Below are 27,466 nucleotides of genomic sequence, written 5' to 3' on the forward strand. Positions count from 1 at the left end.
GTGAAGCTTGAAGAATGGAGGAAATTTTGGTTGGATTTTTTCACATTTAATAGATGCCATTTTTTAAAATTTTTTATTTAGTTTGAGCGGAGAATGTCTAATTTTCATTCTTTTTGAAGTGTAAGAGGGAGATTTTTTAACCTTAATATTTTTATTGAGCTTCAAGGGAGGACATTTTTTTCTGAATTAAAAGAGGGACATTTTTTAATTTTTATTAGATTGGAAGAGACGAAATTGTCATTTTGTCTTTTCTAAATTCGGACAGACTGTTTTACTTTTTGAGCACTTTTATTGAGTTAAAAGAGGTAACTTTTTATTTAAAATCTTTTTTCCGAATTTGGAAAGAATTTTTCTTATTTTGAACATTTTAGTTGATGTGGAAGGGAGGGAATTTCGGACTCCGATTTTTCTGAATTGGAGGAGGGAAATTAAAAAAAAAAATTTCCGTCGAGTTGGAAGGGGTGAAATTATGATTCGAATTTTCTTTGAATTGGACGAGGCTCTTTTGGTTTTATAATTTCTTTTCGAGTTGTAAGCGACGAAATTTTAGTTTTTTTTGGTTTTTAAATTGGAAGAGGCCATATTTTCTTTTTAACATTTTTATCGAGTTTAAAGAAGAATTTATCATTTTCATTTTTTTTCTGAATTGGAAGAGGGAAATTTTTTATTTTATTGAGTTGGAAGAGCCGAAATGGGTTTCAATTTTTTCTGAATTCGAGGAAAGAAATTAAAAAAAAAAGATTTCCATTGAGTTGGAAGGGATGAAATCTTGTGTTAATTTTTTTACATTTTTATTGATTGGGCGGGAGGCAAATTTGGTATTAAATTTAGTTTAAATTTAGAGCATTAAAAATGACAACGTGGATTTGTATCTTTTAACCAAAAATATTTGAACTGTTCAATTTATAAAAGCTTATAAATTAATGAGCTGTTGATCAAAAAACTTCTGAATTTAAATTTTCTATTCTTTCATTTTATAAGTTTAAAAATTAAGAGTTTGACTTTGAGTGACTTACTTGAGAACTCCAATTGAAAATTTTTTAGTTTCAACAGTTCAATTTTTTAAATTGCAATGACCGTGATAAATGTTTGCCAACCGGGAAAAACTCGGGAATTTTTTTAAAACAATTTAAAATAATAATGAAATTAAATCCTATTAGTAAAAATGCGAGTTTATTAATAGATTAATACTTTAAGAAGTTTTCCAAGAATACAATGTCTCCTTGACAACAGTCAGACTTCCGGTTAGATTCACGTTTTACATACACCGTTTAAAACAAATAAGAAGCCATGAAAAAACATCGAGCCAAGCTTTTAGCAAAGTTTCTCGTATTTTACGAAGTAGTTTCCACTTTGCAACATCGTCGACGAACGTGATTTAGTCCGGTAATGTAACAAATAAATGCTACGATAAAAAATAATGCTAACACGATAACTTTACCTCTCTGTCTAATTTAAATATAACAATTTGAATCTATAATTGTGCAGAAGCCTTTTAGTTTTACTTACATATAAGTATAGATTTTACTTACACATAAGTGTAAACTTTTCTTTTGTGTGTGTTTTTTTTTTACTTCAGAACGCAGTTTCCGGGGGTACTTCATTACTTCTGAGCGAGTTTAGAGTCGAATCACTGAGCTGTTTGTGCATCAGGGCTTGATTTTTCGAATTGCTAAAGGTATTTTTCTTCTTGATGGCTCGCTTGGAATCGTTGCGTTGCGAACTCGTTCCACGTTTTCTGGGCGAAGTGAGCTCTTCCATTTTTTCTGCTGAATTATCTGCACTGTTTGTGCTGCCAGAGGCGATTCCTGAGGTATCAGAACTCGGATTGTTGCCATCGAGACAATTCAGAAGACTGTCAGATAGTGCGTCTTCATTGAAAATATTTAAGTCTGATTCGGATGGTTCGAAATCTCCAGTACGGGATGCGAAACTCAGGTCAACTGGACTCGCGGTGAGGACACTTCTTGACAAAAGGTATTCTTTGAAGGTGCTCGTGATAGAGGAACTTTTTTGAACGCTTGAAATGCCGTCAAATTCTGGTGACATGACGTAGTTTTGGTCGTTTTGTAGATGTGCGCGAACGTTTTCCTTATTCTGAAGATGAGCTTCATCATAACAGGTATCGGAGGAAATTGGCGATTCTTCTATAATGGAAGTGCAACCTTTCCGGAACACTAGGTCTGTGTTGAATCCTCGCAAATGAGAGCTAGGATGGCATTGGATTGTATCGCTGTGCAATGTTGAAAGATTGCAGATATTTGTGACTGAAGACATCACAACAGGTTTTCGAGATCGGGGCGTCATTATATTTTCCTGTGGAAAGAATGGAAAGTATGGGAAAATTGGTAAATTATTTAAGAAAAGATCAATACAGGGGTCTGCGAAATGGGTCAACTTTGTATGAAAAAAATGTAGAAATGAAAATATCAGGCCTCAGTCCCTACGGGATAAAATATAGGGACTAAAGGGTACTTTTTTCGCAGTCTAAGGGTAGCAAATTCAAGATAAATTCATAAGATTTCAAAAAGTTTCAATTTAATTCAAAAGAATTCAAAGGAATTCAAAAGAATTGGAAAAAATAAAAATTCAATCAATATATTTGAAACCTGAATCAATTTCGAACAAAAAAGTGAATAATGATTACAATACAATTCAAAAGAATTGGAAAAAAGATTTAATCGATAAAATACACTTATGTCAGTAAAATTTAGGTGAATTTAGAGGAATATAAGATAAATAAAAAGAATTCGATCAAATTCATAAAAAATGAAACTGAATTCTTAAAAAATTAAGTGAATTCAAAACAAAAAATATTAACAAATTCATTGAATTCAGTAATTTTTTAATAAATTGAGAAAAAGTAAAAGGACATTGAAAAGAATTAAGAATGAAAAACGATTTAGAAGTGGATATAGATCTGCATCGAATATTGATTAATACATGAGTTAACTTGATGAAAGAAAAATTATTGAAAAAAAGGTAGCTGGAAATCCATTTAGTGAGATATAAAAAAGTCCTACAAAAAATTGCTAAATAAACCATTTTTATGTAATTCAAATCACAATCGATAATATTTTTGATTAGATTTTAATACTTATAAGTATAATTAAATATTTATTTCCAAGCCAGGGTGACCATTTTAATCAAAGACAAAAATTCATGGCTTTTCCCGCTTTGCAAAGATTTTTCACGACATTTAAATTACAGAAATTGAAGTCTTAATTTCCAATTGACGCCTATAAAACCAAAGCTTTTAACACTTACTCTTAATGTAAAATAAATCAATAAATTTATAGATTCATCAAATTATACAATTTTTAGCAATTGTGTTCAATTTTCTTAAACTTTAAATCGTTATGATTGATTATTTCATTTTTTAAATTGTAAAAATAATGTTTTAATTGTTAAATTCAATTATTATTTATAACTGAAAACTTGTTTTGAAATATATTAAAATATTTTTTTGGAATAAAAAAATTATTTAAAATTTTCACAGGAATCTTTAAACCTCAAAATTACTTTAATAATAATAATAATAATAATAATAATAATAATAATAATAAAATTACTACAATTTTATTCAATTATTATTTGTTCACTAGTTTTTTATACATAAAAATTCCAACGATTACACTTACAGATTAAAATTTTTCTAAATAGAACATCTAAGACTTTCTGTTTCAAAATTTTTAGTTTTGAATATTTGATTTATAATGCCTCGTTTTAAATGGGCAATTAAGTATTGCTATTATCAAAAAATTGTTCTTTTTCTTAATTAAAACATTTAAAATTAAACGGCTTAAAAATGAAATGTTCTAAACTGAAACAATATTTTAAATTTAATAAAAACGTGAATTTATGAATCTATTAATTTCAAATTATTAGAAAATTGAAAAATATTTTATACTAATTTAATCGCAAGTTTACTACTGCGGCTTTTGAACTGAAACAGCTCAATTTTTAACATTTACTGCTGTAATTTTTAAAAACTCTTAACAGATTCAGAATCATCTTAAATCAATTATTGTTTAATTTTTAATACTCGAAAGACAGTTCAAGTTTACAAATAATTAATTATTTTATGTTTAGAGTTTATCAACTTGAAGAGTTTTTTATCCAAATTTTGCATTTTCAAATGCTTTTGTTTCTTAGTTATTTAAGTTTTTTGGTCTTCAAACCCACATTTTAAAATTCTTTAAATTGAAAAGGTACGCTTTAAAAATGAAGAGATAAAAAGGGCAATGTTTTAAGTTAACGATTATTATTTATTTATAAATAGTTGATTTAAGTGCTTAAATATTGTACAGATGACAACTTCTATTTCAAATCAGGCCAAATTTCAAGAAAAGTCTAAGTCCTGGTTTAAAAATGATTTTATATTTCGATAATGTATCATTATACTGTGAAAATAAAAGAACCGATACTTCCCAGTTCATTAAAAAAATATTTTTATTCGAAGATTATCTGCGAATTCTAAAAAATTGACAGAAATTTTTTTCAGAAAGCAGTATCTTCCGAATGAATGTAGTTATTTGAGATGTTTTTTTTATTCAAGGTGGGAATTATTGGTCTTTCAATTGATTTAAACAAAATTAAGAAAAAATTAAAAGTGGCAAAATAGCGGCTGCTTTACTTAAATTCTTGAATGATAATATTTTTATAATTTTTATTCATTCATCAGAATTATCTGGTAATATGGTTTCATTCTCTGTCAACCACTGCTTTGCACTGAAAAAATTAATTTGGGAATATCTAGGACACAAAGAAAGGTATCTATAAAAAAATATTCACATAAAAGTTTACACACCAAGAACATTTCTACAAAAAATATCTCTTACGCGTTTGTACTATTATGCATCGTTTATGTGCAAAATTGAACAATTATTTTTAAAAAGAAAACATTTTCGCGAATAGAATTTCTTTTTTAAATTAGGAGAAACTTGTTTTTAAACATTGGAAAAAATTTAAAGTGTCTTTTTTTTAAAAGATTTTCCGAAAAATCTTATTTTCTGCTTATATAAGAAATGCATCCTATCAGTTTCGTAGAGGCTTCACCATTTCTAATTAAGGGAAAATTGTTTTCTACAAATATAGTTTTCATTTTTTCCCGTAAAGTCGTAAACGATGCAAAATATCACAAAATAGCAAGATATATTTTTTTGTAAAAAATGTTAGGTGGGTAAACTTTTATTTCAATATTTTTTTACCTTGCGTTGCTTGCGAGAAAATATAAAAATCTAATTTTTCAAAAGTAATATTTTTCCGATGTGAAGCAGTGGTTTTCCAAGATAGAAACTCACGAGATATTTATGTATTACATACTACCATCTATTTCTAAGAAAAATTCAAATTGGTTTTTCAAGAAAAAAAAAGAAAATCCAAAATACCTACGCTCCTTCGAAAAATATTACATTAAAAAAACTTGCTGTCACTCTTTTAGAAATCGGAGGTAATCTTCGAATGATTGTAACAAAACCAAATTTATGGTTGAAATTGCAAATATAGCCGTAAAATTTTACTTTTAATTATAAAAATTAATTTGGGAAGTTCAATAAAAAACACGAAGGAACGCTTATATGGTCGTAAATATGTAGAATTACAAAAAATTGTTTTTGTAGTTTCTTTTATTTGCAGAAATCTAGGACCGTCCAAGCTTTCTTAAGTGCCTTTTATTCAATTTTCCAACTTTTCGACCCGACATCTGAATTCGTATAGATGCCACATTGTTTTGAATAGAATAATTTTGTAGACCGTGGTGAAAAATTTTTTACAAAAAAGTACAACAAATCTAAAATCTTTTTTACAAAAATTTACAGATAAATAGAATAATTTACAACCAAAATAACAGGAAAGTACTGGTGCCGTAGTTTTGGTCGTTTTGTAGATGTTCTATTATTCAGAAGAATTTGATACTTTTTTTGTATTTATTGTAATTTTTATTTCTTACAAGAATTTACAGAAATTTAGAGGTTTTGCAGCCAAAAATTGGTTCTTTTTTTCACCTAAAACAACAAATATTTAATATATCGCAATGAAATAATTTTTGTATTAAGACGCGTATGATGAATTTATCATCCTAGGCCGAAAAAGAAAAACTTTTTGACTGCAAATAAAAATTGAACAGTTAAGAAAGAATTTATCACGGTAATTGAAATTAAAAGATTCGAACTCTCGAAGATAAAAATGTTTTTATTTAAAGACATAAAAACTTGAATTTTAAAGTTTAAAAATTATAGCTTAAACCATTTTTAATTTAGACGCTCAATAATGTGCGCATATAAAATAGAAGTTTTTAAGACTTCAAATTGAATCTTTTTTTATTTTTAACTTTCATCCATTGTCGAATTCAACGGTTTAAAAAATAGAAGTCCACGTTATCATTTTCTATTCTATAAATTAAAAATGAATAAAATGAATGATGAATTTTCAAAATTATATCATTTGAAGCAATTTTTAGCTGGAAACATTAATTTATACGTTACAATTTGTTTTGAAACCTTTTAAAATATTCTTTTGAGAATTTTTGTTGCAAAAAATCATGAAATAATTTTTTTTATCTTGGAACTCGAATTTTGCCCAAATTTGTGAAAATCCTGCAAAATAAATAATTTGTAAGTATCAAATTATTTTGGAATCTTTTTAAAACTTCGAAATATATGCTAAAACAGTGATGACTGTATCACTAAATGTTAATATTTTGCAAAATAAACTTATGCAAATATTTTAATAAGGCTTGTTTTCATTAAAATTAATTTTCCTGTCTGAATTAATCAATATAAAATTATTTTGAAAAATAAATAACATCTCAGATTTAAAATGATTTTTGATAGATGCAGATATTTTCGTAGAATTTTAATGTGAAAAATGTTGCAAACTCGAATTGCTGTTTGATCTGTGATTTATTTTAAATAGGAAAAGTTCTTGTTAAAAGTGTAATATATTTTTTTAATCGTAGTTTTTTTGTAGAAACATATACATTACATGTCCTACAAAAACTGGCGGTAAACCACAAGTCGAAAATTTAATGCCGATTATAACAGTAATGTTTGTTAAAATTTTTACTTTGAAGCTAATCATATTTTTTACGGAATTTGAAGCTAGAAACATTAAAAAATTAATTTTTTTTTTAAATGAACACTTGTTAAATTAGCAGTTGAATTGTTTTTTTTTTTTTTTAATTTTTTCAGAACTTCTAAATACTAGAACGAATTGGATTTTTTTTTACGATTTTTAGAAACTTCTACAAATTTTAGAACAATTCTTTAAAAGCTTCCAGATTCTTTTTTGAAAATTTTGTAATCTTTTAAAACCTTTTTAAATATCCTCTCATTATAATTTTTCAAAATGAAAAATCATTTCCAATTTTCCTGGGAATCTTAAGAGAATGTTTTTATTCTTTTACACCCTTTTACAATTCTAAAAAAGATTTTAAAGTTTTCATTTGGAATTTGCAAAACTCTATATTTTGTTTTAAATTAGACTGTTGTTATCTGAGATGAAATTTTGGTTTCGGAACTTCTAAATATCTCTTGAAATTACTCAATTTTTTTCTACAAATAGTAAGTGTTCCATTTATATTTAAAAGTTCTAAAAATTTTTTAAGTTTCCAGGCTTTATATTTCAAACAATTCAGTTTCAGATTGTTTACTTTTAAATATTTGGTTTAAACTTACTCGTCTTAAATTAAAAGTTAAATATTGCTAAATATTCAATAAGTATTATTTTTCTTAACTGAAGAATTTCAAATTAAATGGGTTAAAAATGGAATATTTTAGACTGAAACAATATTTTTAATTTAATAAAGGCCTTAAATCACGAATATATTATTATGAAGTTATTTTAAAGTTGAAAATAGTTTATAAAATTTAAATCATATGTTTACACTTTTTAATAACAAGAATTTCGGATTTAAACGGTTTAGTTTTTACGATAAAATCTTGAAATTGTTCAACTTTGAACGGATTTAGAATCGTTTTGTCACATAAATTATTGGTCATTTTGTAATACTCAAAGTACAGATCCATTTAAAAGTACGCTTAAAAATAAAAAAAAACCTAGAATGGCACATTTTTTAAGTAAAATAAAAAATAAATTCACTGCCATTTCCCGATTTTTACCGATCACAAGAAATTCTCGGCCATTTCCCGCTCCAGCGGCCACTAAGAATTTTGTACTCTTTTTACAAAAAAGTACAGGTTTGAACAAAAAATTATAATTCACGAAATGTTGTACTTTCTTCTAAAAATTGGTGTCCATCAGGTTATCTATAATTAAATAAAAAGGGGAGAAAAAGTGCAATTAAAAACGGGCAATAGGAAAAATCTGTGATTCCTGCAAATGTTAATGTTATTAATAATGATTAAAAAGCAGATGAAAAATATCATGCACACCTGCATAGCCTTGCTCATCTTAGTAGCACTTTGAGTAATCGGGCTCATGCTGTTATCGGCATCCGTAATTGGTGTTAACATATACTCATTTGTAGCCAAGCTTCGTCGCAGAAAATTCGATGGTGTCGATGTATGTGCTGTGAAAACATTCCTCAAGATACTTTTTATAGGAGAAGAAGACGTTTTACCCGAACCGTTAGTGGTTTTGTCTGATTTTCCGGAATTCTTATTTGACTTTGGAGAATCCTTGTCCGAATTCGAATACTGTGATCCGAGACTCGAAGTCGATAATCGACGAGTGAAGACAACCTCAATATTTGACCTCTTCGACGTCGGAATTGCAGGATCAGATTGCGGTCTGACTAATTCGTTTTCATTCACTCTGCCCAAGTTTGTCTGGGACGAATACATATTTGGAGGTTCGCTACTGTGTCGGGACAATCTAACGTCATTAGAGACGTGAACGTCCGACGAATTACGCGTCTTTTCAGTCGAAGATGTTCGATGGGAGTTCATATGCTCTTCCATTTCACTCAGATTCAATTCACTGAATGCTGGGGAATGAGACTGTTCTTCGTCAATACTCTCAAAGTTGAGAACTCGACGATTTTCTGCTTTGAGAGTTGATAAAGTAGGAGTATCAAGACTACCCGTACTGCTACTCATATGCTTAATTTTAAAGAGATTTTCTGTCTCTAGTACGCCAAAGCTGTCGGTGCTAAGCTCATCCTCCGATTTGCTTAGTGTCCCTTTTGGAGGAAGCCTTGGTTTGTCAAGAGGCTATTCAGAACAGTCAGAACAAGCAATCAAGCAATTAGTCACAATTTCATTCACCAGGGTATCTACTCGAAGGATGATTTTATATTCCCAACAATTATCGGTCAATTTTTCATTTTTTTCGGGTCAATTAGGTATTAGTTACTTAAAAATTGATAAAATCGCTAAATTTTTATTTTTATTTCGAATATTTGATTAGAGATTAATGAAACTTTTGTAACATAATTCCTGCAAAATAATGCTCTTGGTCAAGGTGGGTTCAAAAAAATTTCTGGAATTCGAAATCGCTACAATGTCAAAAAATAACATATTGAGGCCTCACACTATGGGATAAAATATAGGAAATAAAGGGTACTTTTTGTGACGCTCATAGGATACTTTTTTCATGATTAAAGGGCAACAAATTTCGGATGTATAAAAAAGATTTCAAGACCATTCAAGTTAAATTCAAATGAATTGGAAAAAAATTTTTAAATACAGAAATAATTCAATTGATTTTCGTGAAAATGGACATCATTTAGAGGAATTTAAACTAAACGAGAAGAATTCGATACAATTCATAAAAATTAAATGTGAATTTTAAAAAATTCAAGCGAATTTAACAGAATTAAAAAATATAAAGAGAATTAATTGAATTCACAAAATTTGAAAGGAGCTTTAAAAAATTTTAAATCGCTTAAATTAAGTAGAATTGATTAAATTTAGGAGAATTTAAGTAAAATAAAAAATTCAAGAGAATTTCAAAGAATTCAAAAGATTTCAGGGTAATTTATTAAGAATTCAGAATAAATTTTAAAAAATAATTTCAAATCTTTGACACCATACTAGTTTCCATCCAAAAAAATAACTCATAACAACAAAGGAATTCCAAAGAATTTAAATGAATTGGAAAATATTTTTGAAATCGAAAAAAATTCATTGATTTCAGAAAAAATGTGCATAAACATAGAGGAATTTTAAGGGAAATGAGAAGAATTCGATGAAATTCATAAAAATTCAATATGAATTAAAAAAAATTCAAACGAATTCAAAAGAATTTACAAATATAAAGAAAACTCATTGCATTCGAAAAATTTGAAATGAGCTTAAAAAAATGCAAGGGAATTTAAAAGAATGTACTGAAATGTCTAAGAATTCAAGGTAAGGTTAGAACACTTCAGGATGAATAAAATGAAAACTGTTAACATTATTTTAAATTCCTTAAATTAAGTAGAATTAAGTAAATTTATATGCATTTAAGTGAATTAAATTTTTCTAGAGAATTCCAAAGAATTGAAAGGAATTCAGAGTAAATTATTAAGAATTTATGCCTAAACATTTAAGATGAATTTTAAAAACTTCAAGATGAATTAAATAAAAACTTTCGACATCTCTTGAAAATGCATTGGAATCTTCTCAAATATCCTAAAATATTTCAAAATCTTTGAAAGCCCTTCAAAATATTGAAAAAATAAAGAATTTCTGGGAATCTTTTAAAATTTCCTGAAATATTTAAAATCCTTTAAAATCCCATTAAATTACTGAAATCAATAAAAAATTAGTTGTAATCTTTTGAAATGATCTAAAATATTTCAAACCCTTTAGAATATTTTAAAATTATTATATATTTTTAAAGCTCTTGAAAATACCAAGGCATTTGCAAAAATACCTCAAATTTTTTAAAATTCATTAATCATTTTATCAATTGATTCTCAGGATCAATTAAATAAAAACTTTTAAAAGGTAAAAAAAATCAATTGAAGTAAGTGAATTTAGAAGAACTCTAATTTATTAAACAAATTCAAAATAATTTCAAAGAATTTAATATAATTGAGGATAAATTAATAAGAATGCAAGTCAAATTCAAAAAACTTATTTCAAATTTCTCTCAATCTTTGAAAGCCCACAAAATTTTGTGAAACTTTATGAAACCTGGTGATATTTTCTGAAATTCTGGAAAAAGTATTGAAATCCACTGAGAATGTTAAAACCCCTTACTGTAATTGAAATCCTCGAAAACCTTATAGAATCCTACGAATTTTTTTTATCTTAAAATCTTATAGGTACTATACGGTAGTCTCATTTCTTCCAAAATTCTAGAATATTTTTTATCCTAAAATATTTGAAACGCTTTGAAACCTCTTCCAATTCATGAAAATAATTCCTTAGAATCTTTTGAAATTGTCTAAAAGATTTCAAATTAAAAGATCTGGAAAATGCCTTGGAAGTTTTTACAAATACCATAAAATCTTTAAAATCTCTTCAAATTATTTAAATCTATTGAAAATTTCTAAAAAATTTTAAAAATAGTTTGAAATATTGTCAAAGGATTTAAAACAATTCAGATTCTAAAACCCATGAGATAATTTATTGATGAAAGAAAGATTAGATTTAAAGATTGAAAGAAAACTTTCCAGTGACAAAAATTATTAGCAAACAAGTTGCCAAGATCCAGAAATCGAAATTGGAAATAGTGAATTTTTGAAATTCCAATTTTGGTAATTAATGAAATCATCTTTATAATTGGAGGTTTAAAATTTTTGTGAGAATATATAGACTTTTTAGCATAAAAATAAACCTGAATAAAAATCGAAAAGACCAAGGAATCGAAATTAGAAATACAGCGAATTTTCAAAATTTGGAATTTAGCATACTTTTTTTCTAATGTATTTCTATGCTAAAACGCCCGCATATCATAAAAAAATTTTTATGACAACTTACGAAGATAATTTCATTCTTTTTAAATTCGAATTTTAAAAATTTGCTCTACTTCCAATTTCGATTTCTGGGCCTTTTCGATTTTTTTCTAGTTTATTTGTATGCTTATTTCCTAGAAAATGATTGCCAATATCCTCAAAATTGGGAAAACTTTTCTGACTTTCAGGAATTTAAAAACAAGTGAGACTCAAGCAAATTAAAAAACTTTGCAAACAAGATATTTTTCAAATATTTTTTTCGAACGTTTTAGCGATTTCGAATTACAAATTTTTTAATTTTTATTCCACTTTACTCTTTATACTCATTTTAAAGACATCCTACACTTCCGATAAGCAATCGAAATATTTTTTTTATGAAAAAGAAAATAATTAAAGTACACTACCGTCGCTTAATGTGTACCTTAGTTTTTCAAAATTAACCATTTTTTATATTGGATTGTTAATTTTTTATACTCTAAGGTAAAATTTTTTTCTTTGTTAAGTTAAAAGCTATTTAAATTTCGAATAAAATAAGCCCCGGATAAAGTAATTTTGCCATTTTTTTACGAAGCTATAGAAAAAAAGTTCAAATTGTAATGTTTTCTTAAATTTTAGAGAACATCGAAAATAATAAATATTTTTTTACTCACTTTAAAAATAAATCTCTGTAGAATTTAGTAAATTTTTAGAACAATTGTAAAACAAGGTTTTTGAATGTTGCAGGAAGTTCAAGTCAGTAAAATTGAAAACAAATCTGGGAAATTTTTCTCTGCTAAGAAAACCAATTTTATTTTATAGTTTTTGTTCTTTTCATTTTTTAAATGTCTTTAAAATGATCAGCTTTTGAGTTAGGATCATTGTAAATAACTTTTTTTGCTCAAAAACTTTATTATTTGCTTGAAAATTAAATTATTTTGTTGAAAATGATTTATTTGTTGAAAATACAATTTTTATTTTAATTTGTAAAAGAAGTAATCATGAATTTTACATAACATTAAATAAATATATTAAATTCATTTTTATTACAAATTTCCTGCAAGATGAAGCTGCCCTTCTTTATTAATTTACCGACAAAATAAGCCCCAGTGCAATGAAAAATGTTTTTTAGATTTTATTTAGAATTGATAAAAACATTACAATTTGCAATATTTTTCCAATAAATTCTTGAAACTTAGAAAAAAAATTTATCCTGCTCTGATTTTAGTAAAAATTTAGATAGCGTTTAACCTACTGGAGTAAAATTTTAAAACCCTGAATTAATAAAATTAAAAAATGATATATGCTAACAAATAAGTGTGTCCACATTAGGGTAAATAAAAAAATATAGTTTTTTTATTATCCCCAATACGCTCATTGGCCTAAGTTGTATGTTTTTGGTTAAAAAATTTGTTCAAAATCAGATGCGATTTACTATTTGAGTTTTGTCATTTTTATTGGTCGTTTTTATTTTCTCAATGTCTTGAAAATGCTTGTCTTAAATTTGGATACATATTATCTCTCTTTAAATTACCATCATTGCAATTAATTCATAGAAAAATGTGAAACGAGTGAGATAAAAGTATTAGTCTCCATAAAATTAAGTTAAAAAAATTGTTTATTGAATGATGTACAATTATGGTAATGTAAAAGGGGACACATATAATAAATGCATTTTCAAGAAATAAAGGAATAAAAACAAAAAATCAATCAAAAAGCAAATAAGAAAAATTTATTGACCATATTTTTTTTGACAATTTAAGCTAATGTGGGAGTTCAGATTAAAAAAATTTTTTTGTCTGATAACATGAATCACCTTAGTTGACATACTAAGTGGCGGTAATGCATTATTTTTTAAATAGTTTTCTTAAAATTACGACCACAAATTCAAGGAATATTAAAAGCAGTTAAATTTTTTTTTAATATTTGGATGAAGCTCTTCAACGCTTCGTATAAAAACACTTTTAGTAGACACCCTCTTCACGTGCAAGAAAAATGATTTGTTATATTTCGCATCACATGTACAAGTTAATTTTGGAAAGGTTAATCTTGCACAAACCAATGCAGTTATTTATTAGAATATTAATAATGAATTCAAACAACAACAAAAAGCACTTACTGTTGATAATATATTTTCCTCACTGCTGGACCGGCTAAAATTACATCCGATTTTTAAATCCGTCAGTTTCTTGTGGCCCAAAAGTTTCTTCTGGAAAATGTGTTTCTTTATAGAGTCGCCCAGGCTTTTAGTACGGTCATGTTTCACGGGTCGCGGAGTTCCTTGTCCATTTTCTTTATTAAATTGCTTAACCAATTTTCGTTTTTTCGCAGACTCGGGCATGGATTGAATGTACGCGTAGAGTTGAGCCAAGGCCGCTTGTGTGTCTTGAGAAGCTGTGGCTTGGGCTGTTAATTGATGATCCACAAAACTGAAAACCGTGCGGGCCGTCCCTGTCGTGTCCGATATTGACTCGTTCAGCTAAAACAAATGATTCTCTCGTAAAATTGGTTTTAACTTTTTTCGACCCATTAAGTCCCAAAACGAAGAAATTTCTCTCTTACGTTTGAACTTGAATAATTTTATAAAAAAGGAAAAGAATTAATTGTAAAATACTCTTTTCTACTATTTTCGGGTATGCTCTACACGATGCAATAGTTTAAAAAACGAAAACTATTGATTTTCAATTCATAATTAACAAATTTTACAAAATTCCTTTTTTTAAGCAATTTTTTTAAATCAAAAAATAGAGGGGGAAGGAATCTTTTTATTGTCGCAAATGTGCCGAAAAGTGCACAAAATGTCTGAACTTTTCAAATCCGTCGATTTTTTTTTTATCTACGATTTTTTAAAACAAAATGGCGGCCAAAAAAAGGAAACCAAAAATTTTACATTTCGTTTTATCGATATTTTTGGTGATTTTTTCGCCCCAATCATATAAATATTAAATTATTTTAGAAAAAAGGTATTTTAAAAGTTTATTTTTAAACAAAATGAAAATATTTAGTGTTAAATAGGTAAAATTATGATATTAGGATTATAAAAAATCATTTTATTGCTATTTTACGTCATTTTTACACCAAAATCCAATGCAGTGACTGAAATCACGTTTTTTCCAACGATTGAGTGATTCACTGATATTATTTTTATAAAATTAAAAGTTAATATTTACTGATATACAATTTTACATGACTCTACTGTCATGTAAAATTGTATATCAGTAAACATTAACTTTTAATTTTATAAAAATAATGTCACTGAATCACTAAATCGTTGGAAAAAAAACTATATTTCAGTCACTGCATTGGATTTTGGTGTAAAAATGACGTAAAATAGCAATAAAATGATTTTTTATAATCTTAATATCATGATTTTACCTATTTAACACTTAATATTTTTATTTTGTTTAAAAATAAACTTTAAAATACCTTTTTTCTAAAATAATTAAATATTTATAAGATTTGAGAGAAAAAATCACCAAAAATATAGATAAAACAAAATGTAAAATTTTTGGTTTCCGTTTTTGGCCGCCATTTTGTTTTAAAAAATCGTAGATAAAAAAAAAACTCGGCGGATTTGAAAAGTTCAGACATTTTGTGCACATTTGCGACAATAAAAAAATTCCTTCCCCCTCTATTTTCTAATTTGTTAATTATTAATTGAAAATCAATATTTTCCGTTTTTTAAACCATTTCATCGTGTAGAGCATACCAGAGAATAGTAAAAAAGAGTATTTTACAATAAATTCTTTCCCTTTTTTATAAAATTATTCAAGCTCAAACGTAAGCGAGAAATTTCTTCCTTTTAGGATTTAATGGGTTAATAGCAGGCCTCACAGTCCCCATGGGATAAAATATAGAGACCAAAGGGTCGTTTTTTCGAGTTCAAACGGTAACTAAGGCAGAATCAATTTTAAAACAATTCTTCCAAACAATTAAATTAAAATTCTTAAACATTTAAATGAATTAAAACAAACTTTAAGCACACAAAAAATTCCATTGACTTCCGTAAAATTGGAATGAGTTTAGAGGAATTTAAGGTAAACGAAAAGAATTCGATGCAATTCATAAAAACTCACCAAAAAATCCATTTAACTAAAAAGATTTGAAGGAATTTAGAAGATTTCAAGTAAACTAAAAAAATTCAAGAGAATTCTAAAGAATTTAGGGTAAATTGCAGAAAAAAATGTAATCTTCAAATCTTTCAAACCCTACTAATTTCGAACCCAAGAAGTGAATAATGACTACAAAACAATTCAAGTAAGATTCAAAAGAATGCAAATGCATTGGAAAAGATTGAAGGGAAATAAGAAGTATTCGAAGAAATTCATAAAAAGAAACCAAGCTGAATTAAACCGAAAAATTAAGTGAATTAAAAACAGTCCAAAAATATGAAAAAATGTATTATATTGAGTAAGTTTGAAGTGAGTTTAGAGAAAATAAAGAGAATAAAAAGAATTTAATAAATTGAGTGAATTTAGAAGAATTCTTGAAATCTTTGAAACCCTACAAAATCCCTCACTTCATGTGAATAAATTCTTAGAAATCCATTAAAAGATCCTAAACTTCCGTGAATTTCTATGAAATTTGATATTTTCTGAAATCCTGGAAATTTTATTAAAACGCCTTGAGAGTTCTAAAACCCCCATAAAATATCCTATAACCTTACAGGTCCTGTAAAATCCTTCCAGATCTTCCGAAATTCTTGTAAATCTAATGTAAATTTTGTAAAATCTCTTAAAACTATGAAAACCCATGAAAATCCCTTGGAATTATTTTAATCTTTTGAAAATGCCTTGAATCTTTAAAATACACCAAAATATTTCAAAGTCTATTTCAAATTTTTCGAGATCACATTAAGTTACTGAAATCTATTAAAAAATTCATTTTTATCTTTCAAAACAACCTAAAATATTTAAAATCTTTTGAAAATTTTTGAAGATCTCGAAAATGCCAAAGAATTTGAAAAAATACTTTAATATACTCTAGATATTTTCATCATGTTATCAATTAAATAATAACTTTCCCGTTAACGCCGAGAATGCCCCTTTGGATACACCACTCTTTCTGCAATTATGACTCGTGCAATTCAAGGTATAAAAAATTGAGAGACACATATTTTTGAAGCTTAAGATCTCTTCTTTCCGATGATGGGCATGCAAATGTAATAAAATGTTGTTAATTATAAAAAAATATCGTTTAAACAACAAAAAAAAACATGATTTTTTCGATTTTTTTTTTATAAAATCGAGTTTTCCTAATGGTTCCCAGTGTGCAATCTAGAGGAACTTCAATGATCGGTGGAATAAATGCCTAAGCTTTCAGAATACATGGTTCCGAGATCAATTTTTTATCTTAGTGTGTTCAAAATGGCTCGTTAATGACGTAAGTTTTGCGAAGACATTCATGAATTTTTTTCTCAAAATGTATGATCTTTCCGAGAAAGTGCACAAGGAGAAAAAGTTTTTAGAATCACTCAAAGAATACGTGAGAATTTTTCCAGAAAGTTTTACATTAGCTTTTTTGATTTTGCAATTTGTCGACTTTTGAAAAATTAAAAAATTGTTCGAAAAATGCTAAAAAAAATTTAGGTGAATTTTTTTTCTCGATTCTAACAACTTTTTATTCTTCATAACTTTTGCTATAAGCTCATGGTTCTCAAGAAAAAAATTCTCAAAAGTCATCATTGACAATTTACATGATCAAGAATGATGACTTTTGTGAATTTTTTTCTTGGGAACCATGAGCTTATAGCAAAAATGATCGAGAATAAAAAGTTGTTAGAATCAAACAAAGAATTCACCTGAATTTTTAAAGAATTTTTGGAGCAGTTTTTAAAATTTGCAAAAATGAACAAATTGCAAAATTTAAAAAAATATTTTAAAACTTGCTGGAAAAATTTTCACGTATTCTTTGAGTGATTCTAAGAACTTTCTCTCATTTTGCACTTTCTCGAAAAGATCATACTTTTTGAGAAAAAATTCATGAATGTCTTCGCAAAAATTTTGCCATTAACGAGCCATTTTGAACAAACTAAGATAAAAAATTGATCTCGAAACCATGTATTTTGAAAGCTTCAGCATTTATTCCACCGATTATTGAGGTTCCAAGTAGATTGCACACTGGAAACCATTCGGAAAACTCGATTTTATGCAAAAACATTCGAAAAAATCGTGTTTTTTTGTTGTTTAAACGATAATTTTTTATAATTAATAACATTTTATTACATTTTCATGCCCACCATCGGAAAGAAGAGATCTTAAGCTTCAAAGATATGTGTCTCTTAATTTTTGATACCTTGAATTTCATGAGTTATAATTATAGAAAAACTGGTGTACCCAAAGGGGCATTTTCGGCATTAACGGGTTAAAATGTCGAAAAAATCCATCGAATTAAGCACAATCGAATAAATTTAGAAGAATTTGTGAATTCACAAAATTCAAGAGAATTACAAAGAATTAAGGAGAAATGAATAAAAATTCAGGTTGAATTCCGAATCTCTTCAAATCTTTAAAGCCCTACGAAATACCTTACTTCTCGTGAATAAATTCCTTTAAAATCATTCTAGAAAATTGTTTACCCTAAAATATTGTGCAGTATTCCAGAAAATAAAACAAACAATCCAACGAACAAATTTGGTTAACCCCCATACAATGTTCCTATTGAAATTTGAAAAAAAGACCAAATTTTCTAAAAAAAAGAAAGAACATTTTTTTTACAAGAATGAAAAAGAAGAAAGAAAAATGATAATGTTTGTTTGGTTGCCTTCTCATGTTTCTTTCCTCTTTTTTATTTTTGTCCAAATAAAGAAATATTTTTCTTTTATCTTTTAGGAAAATTTTGATCTTTTTTCTAATATTTTAATAGGAACATTTTATGATAGTTGTTTAAGTTTTATCGTTGGATTGTTGATTTTATTTTCAGGAATTCTGCAAAATAATTTAATTATTGGGCATTAAATAGGATTTTAAATTTGATTTTAATCTCATTTAAATTCCTTTAATTTTTATCCAAAAATATTTAGAAAGCTTTGAAATGCCTTCAAATAAGTGAAACTAATAAAAAATTCTTTGGAATCTTTTAAATCTCCCTAAAACCTGTTGAAAATGCCTTACAAGTTTAAAAAATACATTAAAATCTTAAAAATCTCTTCAAATTATTGAAATCTATTCAAAAGTACTCGGAATCTTTAAAAATACCCTGAAATATTTCAAAATAATTCAAGACAATTCAGAAATAGGTACATACCTGAATTGAATAATGATTAATCCTTGAGTTAATTAATTGAAAGATAAGTGACTAAAAAGTGATTCGAGAACAAAAAAAGTGACAAAAAGTGAATATGTGGCAACCCTGATTATTTTTTACAGTTACTTCTTACAGAAAATTCCCCGATTTTTTCTTTTTCGATTCCTGACGTTTGGAAGCTTTGATCATATTATACATTTTTTTAAAGTTCCATTATGGGACCAGCCTGTGAGGCCTGTAATAAAGATGGTAAATAATTTTTACGTCTGCGTTTCTTGGACTCAGGAGCTTCCTCTCTTGTTCAACCCAATAAGCTCTGATATCCATTGCTAACTTGGGTGGAATCTCGAACAATTCCAAACCCTTCTTGATCATAAAAGCAACAATTCCAGACAAGTTTTGTGAGTTTATGTGCAGAGCTTCAGGGGATAATTTCCTTGGACACATTAAATGTGGTGTAAATAAAGTAGCTAGTGTATCACAATTCATTTTGTTGTTAGCTTCAAAGGACGCAGTTTTATTCAAAAGGTTCAAGACATGCTTCAGCAATACTCTATTCTTTGGCGGCAAAAGCAACAACAAGAGCTGAAGCGCTCTCAAAAGTCGGGCATCATTTGCATTTGTTTCGTTACTGCACAATTCTGAAATTTATATACGAAATTGTAAGCAGAATATTATAAAATAAGTCTAAATATACGCTACATATCTAGCATATTATTTACGATTTCTACATTTTTTCCTAGAAAAACAATTAACATGCACGTAATAAAAAAAAACTACAAATATTTTTCGTTCAAATTTTGTTCTTTTTGGTTGAAAAGTCTACTGTTATAATTTTGGTTGAGAATTTATCTTTTTTGGTTAGCAATTGTATTAATTGATTGAAAATTCAACTGTTTCGTAGAAAATTCGTCTTTTTTACTTCAAAATTCAACAATATGGATGCATTTTTTTTCTTGCCTGAAAAATCTTTTTTCTTTGAAAATTCAACTGTATAGCTTAAAATTAATTTGCTTCAGTTGAGGATTTAACTATTTTATTAAAAATTCGTATTTTTTGGATTATTTCAACTGTTATTAATTTAAAATAAAAATATTCTTCATGGGAATATCAATTATTAGATCTTTAATTAACAATTAATCTTTTTTGTATAGAAATGTTTCGTTTTAATTCAAAATTTTTGTTGAAAAGTTACCCTTTTTAATTGAAAATTCAATTCTTTGTTGAATAATCGTCTTTTTGTGTTAAAAAATCAACTACTTGAGTAGAAAATAATACTACTTGGTTAAAGTGATATTTTTTGGTTGAAAATTCCAAGTCTTACGTATAAAATTCAATTTAGAAGATTTATAATTGAAAACTCTTGACTGTTGATCTTCAAAACCATCCAATTTAGGAAATTTTTTTACAAATCTTTTTAATTTCTAGTTTTCAATTGTAAATCTTCAATCTTGAACCATTAAATAAAAACATACTGAAAATAACATATTTCTTAATGATACCTGATTACACAAACTAAAAATGGAAAAATCTTCAATTGCAAATATTTAAAAATAAAGTTTTCCACTGTGAATCTTCAAAATTTAAAAACATATTCTAAAATAATAATATAAACTATTACAATCTTGAAAATGAAAGAATTTTAAATTGTAAATCTTCAGAATTGAACTACTTCAAAAAAACGTTTCAAATTACAAAACTTGACCATTGAATAATTTTAAATTCTATATTTTCAAATTTAAATCTACAAAATTATAGAATTATATATATATATATATATTTAAATTTGTAGGGTTTTTTATTTGAAAATTGAAAATTACCCAATTTTTATGTTTTACAACTAAAATGTATGGAGTTTTGATTATTTAAATTTGAAATTCCTTCAATTTAAACGATTTTGAATTGGAAACTCATAACTGTTGATCTATTTTGTGGAAAATTTATCTTTTTATGTCGAATTGAACTGTTTTTTATTTAAAATTAAACTATTTTTGGGTTAAAATATCAAATATCATATTATTCGTTGACAATTCATCTTTTTTGTTAGAACAATTTTTTCGTCAAAAAGTCAAATGTTTGTTTAAAAATTGATATTTTTCCGTTAAGGATTCAATGATTTTTTTGAAATTTCAAGTATGTCCGTAAAATCCAAATGTTTTTTATCTTAAATTAAAATATTTCTTGTTAAAACATTAAATATCACATCTTGCGTTAAAAATTCATCTTTTTAGGTTAAAAATTTCACTATTAGATTGAAAGTTAAAATAAGTCCTAAAAAGTTAATTTTGTCCACTGCTGTTGGTTAAAAATTAATTTTTAAAGGAAATTTTCACTTTTTTGTTAAACATTAAACTAACCGGTTTAAAATAAATTTTTTGTTTGGAAATTCCCATTCTGAGGTTGAAAATTCACATCTATTGTTCAAACTATTAAATTGAAAATTCTTCTTTTTGCTATAAGCTATTCTTGGTTTAAAATTAAACTATTCAATTAAAAATGTATGTATTTGTTGTACGTTCGCCCTTTTTTTTGGTGGAAAATTAATCATCTTGATTGAAAATTAATTTTTTGAGCTGGAAATTTAACTGATTGGTTGAAAATAAATTTTTTTGTAGAGAATGTATATTGTCAAGTTAAATATTTAATTATTTTGCAGTAAATTCGTCTCTTTAGCTTCAAAAAATAGACTTTTTAAATATATGACATAAAATCATTATTCCTATTATTTTGCAAAACTCTATTTCATTAATTAGGTGAAAATACCTGCTATTTGGCAGTGAACTGGGTAATGCAAATCTGTCAAAAGAGGTTCAGGAAGATCAGCGAGGAAACCTTTGAGAACAGATGCGCAATCATGCACGCTAAATCTGCCCGCTGAAAGATCCAGCGGAAGGGCATGATACAATGAAGTTTTTAGATCTTGTTGCCTTGTCAGTTTTCCAGTGCGTCTGAATATTCCCTCTTGCATTATACCTGCGTTTAAAATAATTAAAATCATTCATTAATCTGTATAAATTTAAAAGTTAAGGAATATTTTTGCACATTATTTTGGGTAGAACTCACATTGTTCTTGAGAGAGGTATTCTATTAAACGTTGAACTTGATTTATGCCCTCTTGTGTTAATGCCGCACCTTCGTGACCTTTTTGTAAATTCATAGTCGACTTGGGTTTTTTGGAAAAACTCGGTAGTCCCCATTTCTTTATTTTTGCCTTTTCAATAATGCAATCATTGCTGAAAAAAGGGAATCAATTATAGTAACGAACTAGATATAATTGAATGGTGCAAACAAAAACGTTGGTGTATATTCAAAGAATCGAATTATTCTAATCAGGATTATTCTAAAAGGATTTTTATTAGTGTAATTAGAGAGACAAGCAGAAATAGTCCACATGCAAAATCAGAGTACGTATAAAATCTTCTGACATTCCAGCTTTAAATAATTTTTAGGAAACAAACAGTAATCAGACTACAAACCAGGAGGATAATAATGCCTCATTAGACCTAGCATAGGTCAAAGATGAACTTGGCGTGCTCAATAGATCATTAGCTTCGCGCCAAACGCTATTCAGTGTTTGTGAAAAACAGTAACAGGATGGAGTACGAACTGCATTTCCGGGCGATTCGAAACTAGCAATAAGTACATATATCGATAGAACCGTTTACTCCATGCAAAGGTAATGCATAGTAAATAGTATTAGCCCTTTGTCGCAATACTCATGCAAATGTACATTTATATGAAACCTATTTTAGTAACAAAATTAAGGGGCCGTTCAAACACTACGTCACACTGCCCCTGGCAGTGTGAAACTTTCATTTCCCCACGTCTTTGCTTAAATACAAGAAGTCTAATATTATATTTTTGGTTCAGAACTCATCTCTTTGGATTAAAAATTCTACTATTTCGTTGAAGATTGAACTATTTTGTTGAAAATTTGTTGTAAAAATTAATTTTTGTAACTGAAAATTTAATTATTCTATTTTTAGTTGAAGATTCAACTATATTGTTAAAAATCAGTTCTTTTTTTTATTCAAAATTAATTTTCTTTAGTGAAAATTTAACTATTCCCTTATCGGTTACAAATTTATTTAGTTTATTAAAACTTCGTGTTTTCGGATAAAAATTCAATAATTAAAATTATTTTTTTTTTATTAAAAATTCATATTTGCTAGTTAAAAGTTTAAGTGTTTTGTAGAAAATTCATCTTTTTGGGTTGGAAATTATATTGTTCTCGTAGACAATTCAACTATTTGGTTGAAAACTCATATTTTAGGGTTGCAAAATAAACCATTGGAGATTCAAAAATGTAGCTACCTTTTTTTTTAAATATTTGACTATTTTGCTGAAAATTCGTTCTTTCTTAGTTGAAAAATCATTTTTTCAAATGAAAACTAAAATATTCCATTATTGGTTAAAAATTTATTTATTTGACCGTAAGTTCATCTTTTTAGTACAAAAGTAATCGCTTTTAGTTTAAAATTCAATTATTTTGATAAAAATTAATTTTTTATTGTAAATTCATATATTTTGGTTACAAATTGAACTATGTGATTGAAAATTCATATTTTCGAGTTGAATACTCAACTGTTACCTGAAGAATTTGGTTCAAACTTTTTTCGTTTAAAATGAACTTTTTTATTGAAAATTCATATTTTTGGGTTGAAAGCTTAATTTTCTGAAAAAAATCGTCAACTGTTTTTAATTTAAAATTATAACCTGTTTTGGCTAAAATATCAACTATTAAATTTATCGTTCAGAATAAAAATTTTTAGTTATATTTGACTGTTTTGTATTTAAAATTAAAATCTTTTCTTCGTCGAAATATCAACTACGATATTTTGGTAGGGTAACCTTTTTTGATTTAACATTACCTAATTGGTTGAAAGATGAATTTCTTTGTTAAAAATTCGTTTTATTCAATCATTTTTGTGACACATTCAACTATTTTGCTGAAAACCTGATTATTTTCAGCGATTTGGTCCTTAAAACAATGAAAATTTTTTGCCAAAAGAAGAAAAGATATGAAAAAAGAAAAAACAACACAATGGTTTGTTTTCGAGATTTTCGTAGAAATATTTATTTATATTTGCTCTCAACAATGCAATTTTATGTGACGATGAAATACTCAAAACGACTTTATTAACAGTTCCAACAACGTTATAACAAAAAAATTATGAAGTTAGAAAGAATGGAGGGTATAGATAACTTAAAAAAAGCCGACTTCAATGGAAAGAGTTTTATGTAAGAGTTGTTGAAACTATTAATTTATATTCTGCCACGAAATATTTTCCTAAAACTTTTTTAGAACAAAAAAAAACATTTTCTCTGGCTTTTTCGTATCTTGTATCGTTTTGGCAAAAGACGTAAATTTTCGATTTCCGAGCAAAAGAAATGGTTACTTCTCACCAAGGCGAACACATGTCAGAATATCATGAAATATACTCTTTACATTATAACGAATCTAGAAAAAAATCAAGAGAAAAGACTTTGAATTTAAAAAAAACACAGTTCTGTGAATTGCGTATGGATTGCCTACGCGATTTGAAATTATCCCTAAACAGAATCAATTTAGAATATGGTTAATACCCTGAAAGATAATTCACTGTAGAAAGGAAATTTCGAATCACACTGATAATCCATTAGTCAATGCCATAAATAGTGTTGTAAGGTTTTGCTCGATTTCATACTGATTAAATTGTAGAAAATGCAACTGTTTGATCAAAAGTTTCATTATTTTGTTGGAATAGATCATCTTCTTGGACAGAGAATTCGTTCTTGTGAATTAAAAATTCAACTGTCTTCTAAAAAATTCAATTTTTGGGCTTCAAACTGTTTTTGTTTGAAGTTTAATCTTTCTTGTTTATAAGATAAAACATTTGTCTAGAAATTCAACTATTTAATTGAAAATTTATCTTCGTGAGTTAAAAATTCAACTGTTTGATTGAAAATTTAACTATTTGCTTGAAAATGTTACAAAAATTAACCATTATGTTAAAGACTTAATGATTTGGTTAAAAAATTCCACTATTTAGTTGAAAAGTCATATTTTTGGTTTGAAGATTTATATGCCTTGACGAAAATTCGTCTTTTTCGATTAAAAATTCATCTTTTCAGGTTTAAAAGTTAACTGCTTACTAAAACATTTAACTTTTTAGCTTACAAACTGAACTCGTTCGTTGAAAATTCATCTCTTTTGGTAGAATATTAATCTTGTTTGGTTGTAAATTCAATTATTTGATTAAAAATCAAATATATTCCGACTTTAAATCCTAAGCTTCAATCTTCATCTGACTTGATCTTACGAATCTTTCAAATTTAGAAATTTTTATTTAAATCTTTAAAATTGAAGAGTTTTCAATTAAAAATCTCCAGAAAAACGGAGAATTCCAGAATCATGTAGAAAAAGATTTGTTTTAAATAAAAAATCTCGTTTCTTCAACTTAATTTTTTTCCTTTTGCCAAAAATAAGTAGAAAATGATGTAAATCTTTTTAAATTAAATCAAATGAATACTTTTTTACAATTCAATTTTTTTCCGACTGCGCCTTTTACGAACATCTTATAACAATATTAAAGCCTAAATTTACTGATAATTTTTTTTTAAATTCCTGCTGGGATAAAATCTTATACTTAAATAAAAATGAGATATTACTGAAAGTCGATTAAAATTAAAATGTTGTAATTACAGAATAGGGGTTTACCTGTTTTTTGGCTGGAAAAGCGGTTTTTTTTCGACAACAAACTATTAGAATTTTGAATCGTAAATTCTTAAACTATTGAAATGAAAAGATATTCAAAATAACATCCTTCTGAATTCTATACATAAAAATGGAAGAATGTTCAATTGAAAATCTTAAACATTGAATAATTTTCCATTGTAAAAAAAACTGTATGGAAGCCGATAGTTATTTTAATATCCGAAAAAAGTACACATGCGGCGTCAGGACTCGACTTCATCACTGACTAATTTGTTAAAAATTCAACTATTTTGTTGAAAAATTAACTATTTTGTTAAATATTTTGTTAAAGTTAACTTCTTGGCTCAAAATTCAACTATTTGGTTGAAAATGCACAATTTTATTTTTGAAAATGAATCTTATTGGTTCAAAAATTAAAGTATCTAATTCCGAATTTATCTTCGTGGGTTAAAAATTTAATTATCAAGTGAAATATTAAACAATTTGCTTGAAAATTCATCACTGTATGGTGAACAATTTTCTTTGAAAATTCATCTTTTTTGGTTGGCAATTCATCTTTTCAGGCAAAAAATTCAACTGATTTTTAATACAATTAACTTTTAAGCTTGAAAACTGAACTCTTCCATCGAAAATTCATCTCTAATGGTTGAAAATCTAAAATGCGGAACGTAGTTTTTAAACGACCCTGAAATCTTCTTTAAAAACTCTTAAATAATTTCCTCCACATTGAAAATAGTATTATTAATAATTCTCTCATCAAGCAGATTTTAAAGTAAAAAGTTTTTTTTTACATAGGTCCTAAAAATAAGAACTGAATGAAATAAATTCAAATTTGAAGATGTATCTCATTGAATTCCAAACTAATCACAGACTCACGAAAACTTAGTTTAAAACAAGTATAAAGTTACAAAATAAATATAAACTGGGCTAAACAAATTTAAATAATAAAAACGTTGCAGCAAAAGAGTTGATTTAAGAGCAGGATAAGATAAGTCACCCCGCAGATCTCTGTTGCAAATTAGCTTTTAGATTGATTAAATTACTGTTAACATAGAATGCTTGAGTATATAAATATTAGAACCTAATGCCAAATACCATTAATAAATGAAAAGTAAAAAAAGGTGTAAACTTACTCCTCTGTATTTCGGTCCAATTCAAAAGATAGATGCATTTTGACAAGGGTCTGGAATTGCTCCGAATTAACAGTTCGTAACCTGGAGGCTTGCTTGCCATCAACTCCATCGTTAAAATCTTCCATCGTTGATTACAAAATAGGGAAATCTGATTAATCACGTTCTTTCATATTTAAATTGCGTCTAGCGGTACACACTTCCAAACTCTTCAACGACGGTTATAGGCACTTCGGAAAAACTGCTTTCGTTTCAAAATAACCTCACTTTTCATGGTTTCTAAGCAGCACATATTTTTAGCTAATGGAAATCGATTAAGGTACGGAAAACTTGTCTCAGAATTTTAATGGAAATAGGGGAAATCTGAGAAAATTCTTCACCCGGTTTGGCTACTGCAACAAGTACTCATCAAACACTACCAACAAAAAATACACTGAAATACACACACAAGAACAAAAAAGAGGGAGAACATCTGTCAACTGGCTGTCTCTGTCGTTCTTCTATAGACCGAGAAAGAGCGCACATTAACCAATGAGGCACTTCGATATGAAAGGCGGGAAAACGACTAAATTT

General features: G+C 27.0%; 1 protein-coding gene across 1 annotated transcript; it reads right to left on the bottom strand.

Annotated features, from left to right (window-relative positions):
• Positions 1–1,151: 1,151 nt before the first annotated feature.
• Positions 1,152–27,353, bottom strand: LOC117174553. The gene is made up of 7 exons (XM_033363759.1): positions 26,897–27,353; positions 22,130–22,299; positions 21,830–22,039; positions 19,331–19,707; positions 13,941–14,300; positions 8,394–9,173; positions 1,152–2,316 (listed from the first exon to the last, which is right to left on the bottom strand). Exons 1-7 carry the CDS (start codon positions 27,019–27,021, stop codon positions 1,576–1,578), a joined length of 2,763 nt encoding a protein of 920 aa, XP_033219650.1. The 5' UTR covers positions 27,022–27,353; the 3' UTR covers positions 1,152–1,575.
• Between the last annotated feature and the right edge of the window lie 113 nt (positions 27,354–27,466).

The sequence above is a fragment of the Belonocnema kinseyi genome, chromosome 6 (assembly GCF_010883055.1).
Source record: "Belonocnema kinseyi isolate 2016_QV_RU_SX_M_011 chromosome 6, B_treatae_v1, whole genome shotgun sequence".
Lineage (NCBI taxonomy): Eukaryota > Metazoa > Arthropoda > Insecta > Hymenoptera > Cynipidae > Belonocnema > Belonocnema kinseyi.

Coding starts and splice junctions, on each gene's coding strand:
- LOC117174553 (XM_033363759.1), bottom strand. CDS start 27,021: ATGGAAGATTTTAACGATGGAGTTGATGGCAAGCAAGCCTCCAGGTTA. Junction 22,300..26,896: donor TTGGACCGAAATACAGAGGA/GTAAGTTTACAC, acceptor CCCTTTTTTCAG/CAATGATTGCATTATTGAAA. Junction 9,174..13,940: donor AGGAAAATATATTATCAACA/GTAAGTGCTTTT, acceptor TGTTCTGAATAG/CCTCTTGACAAACCAAGGCT.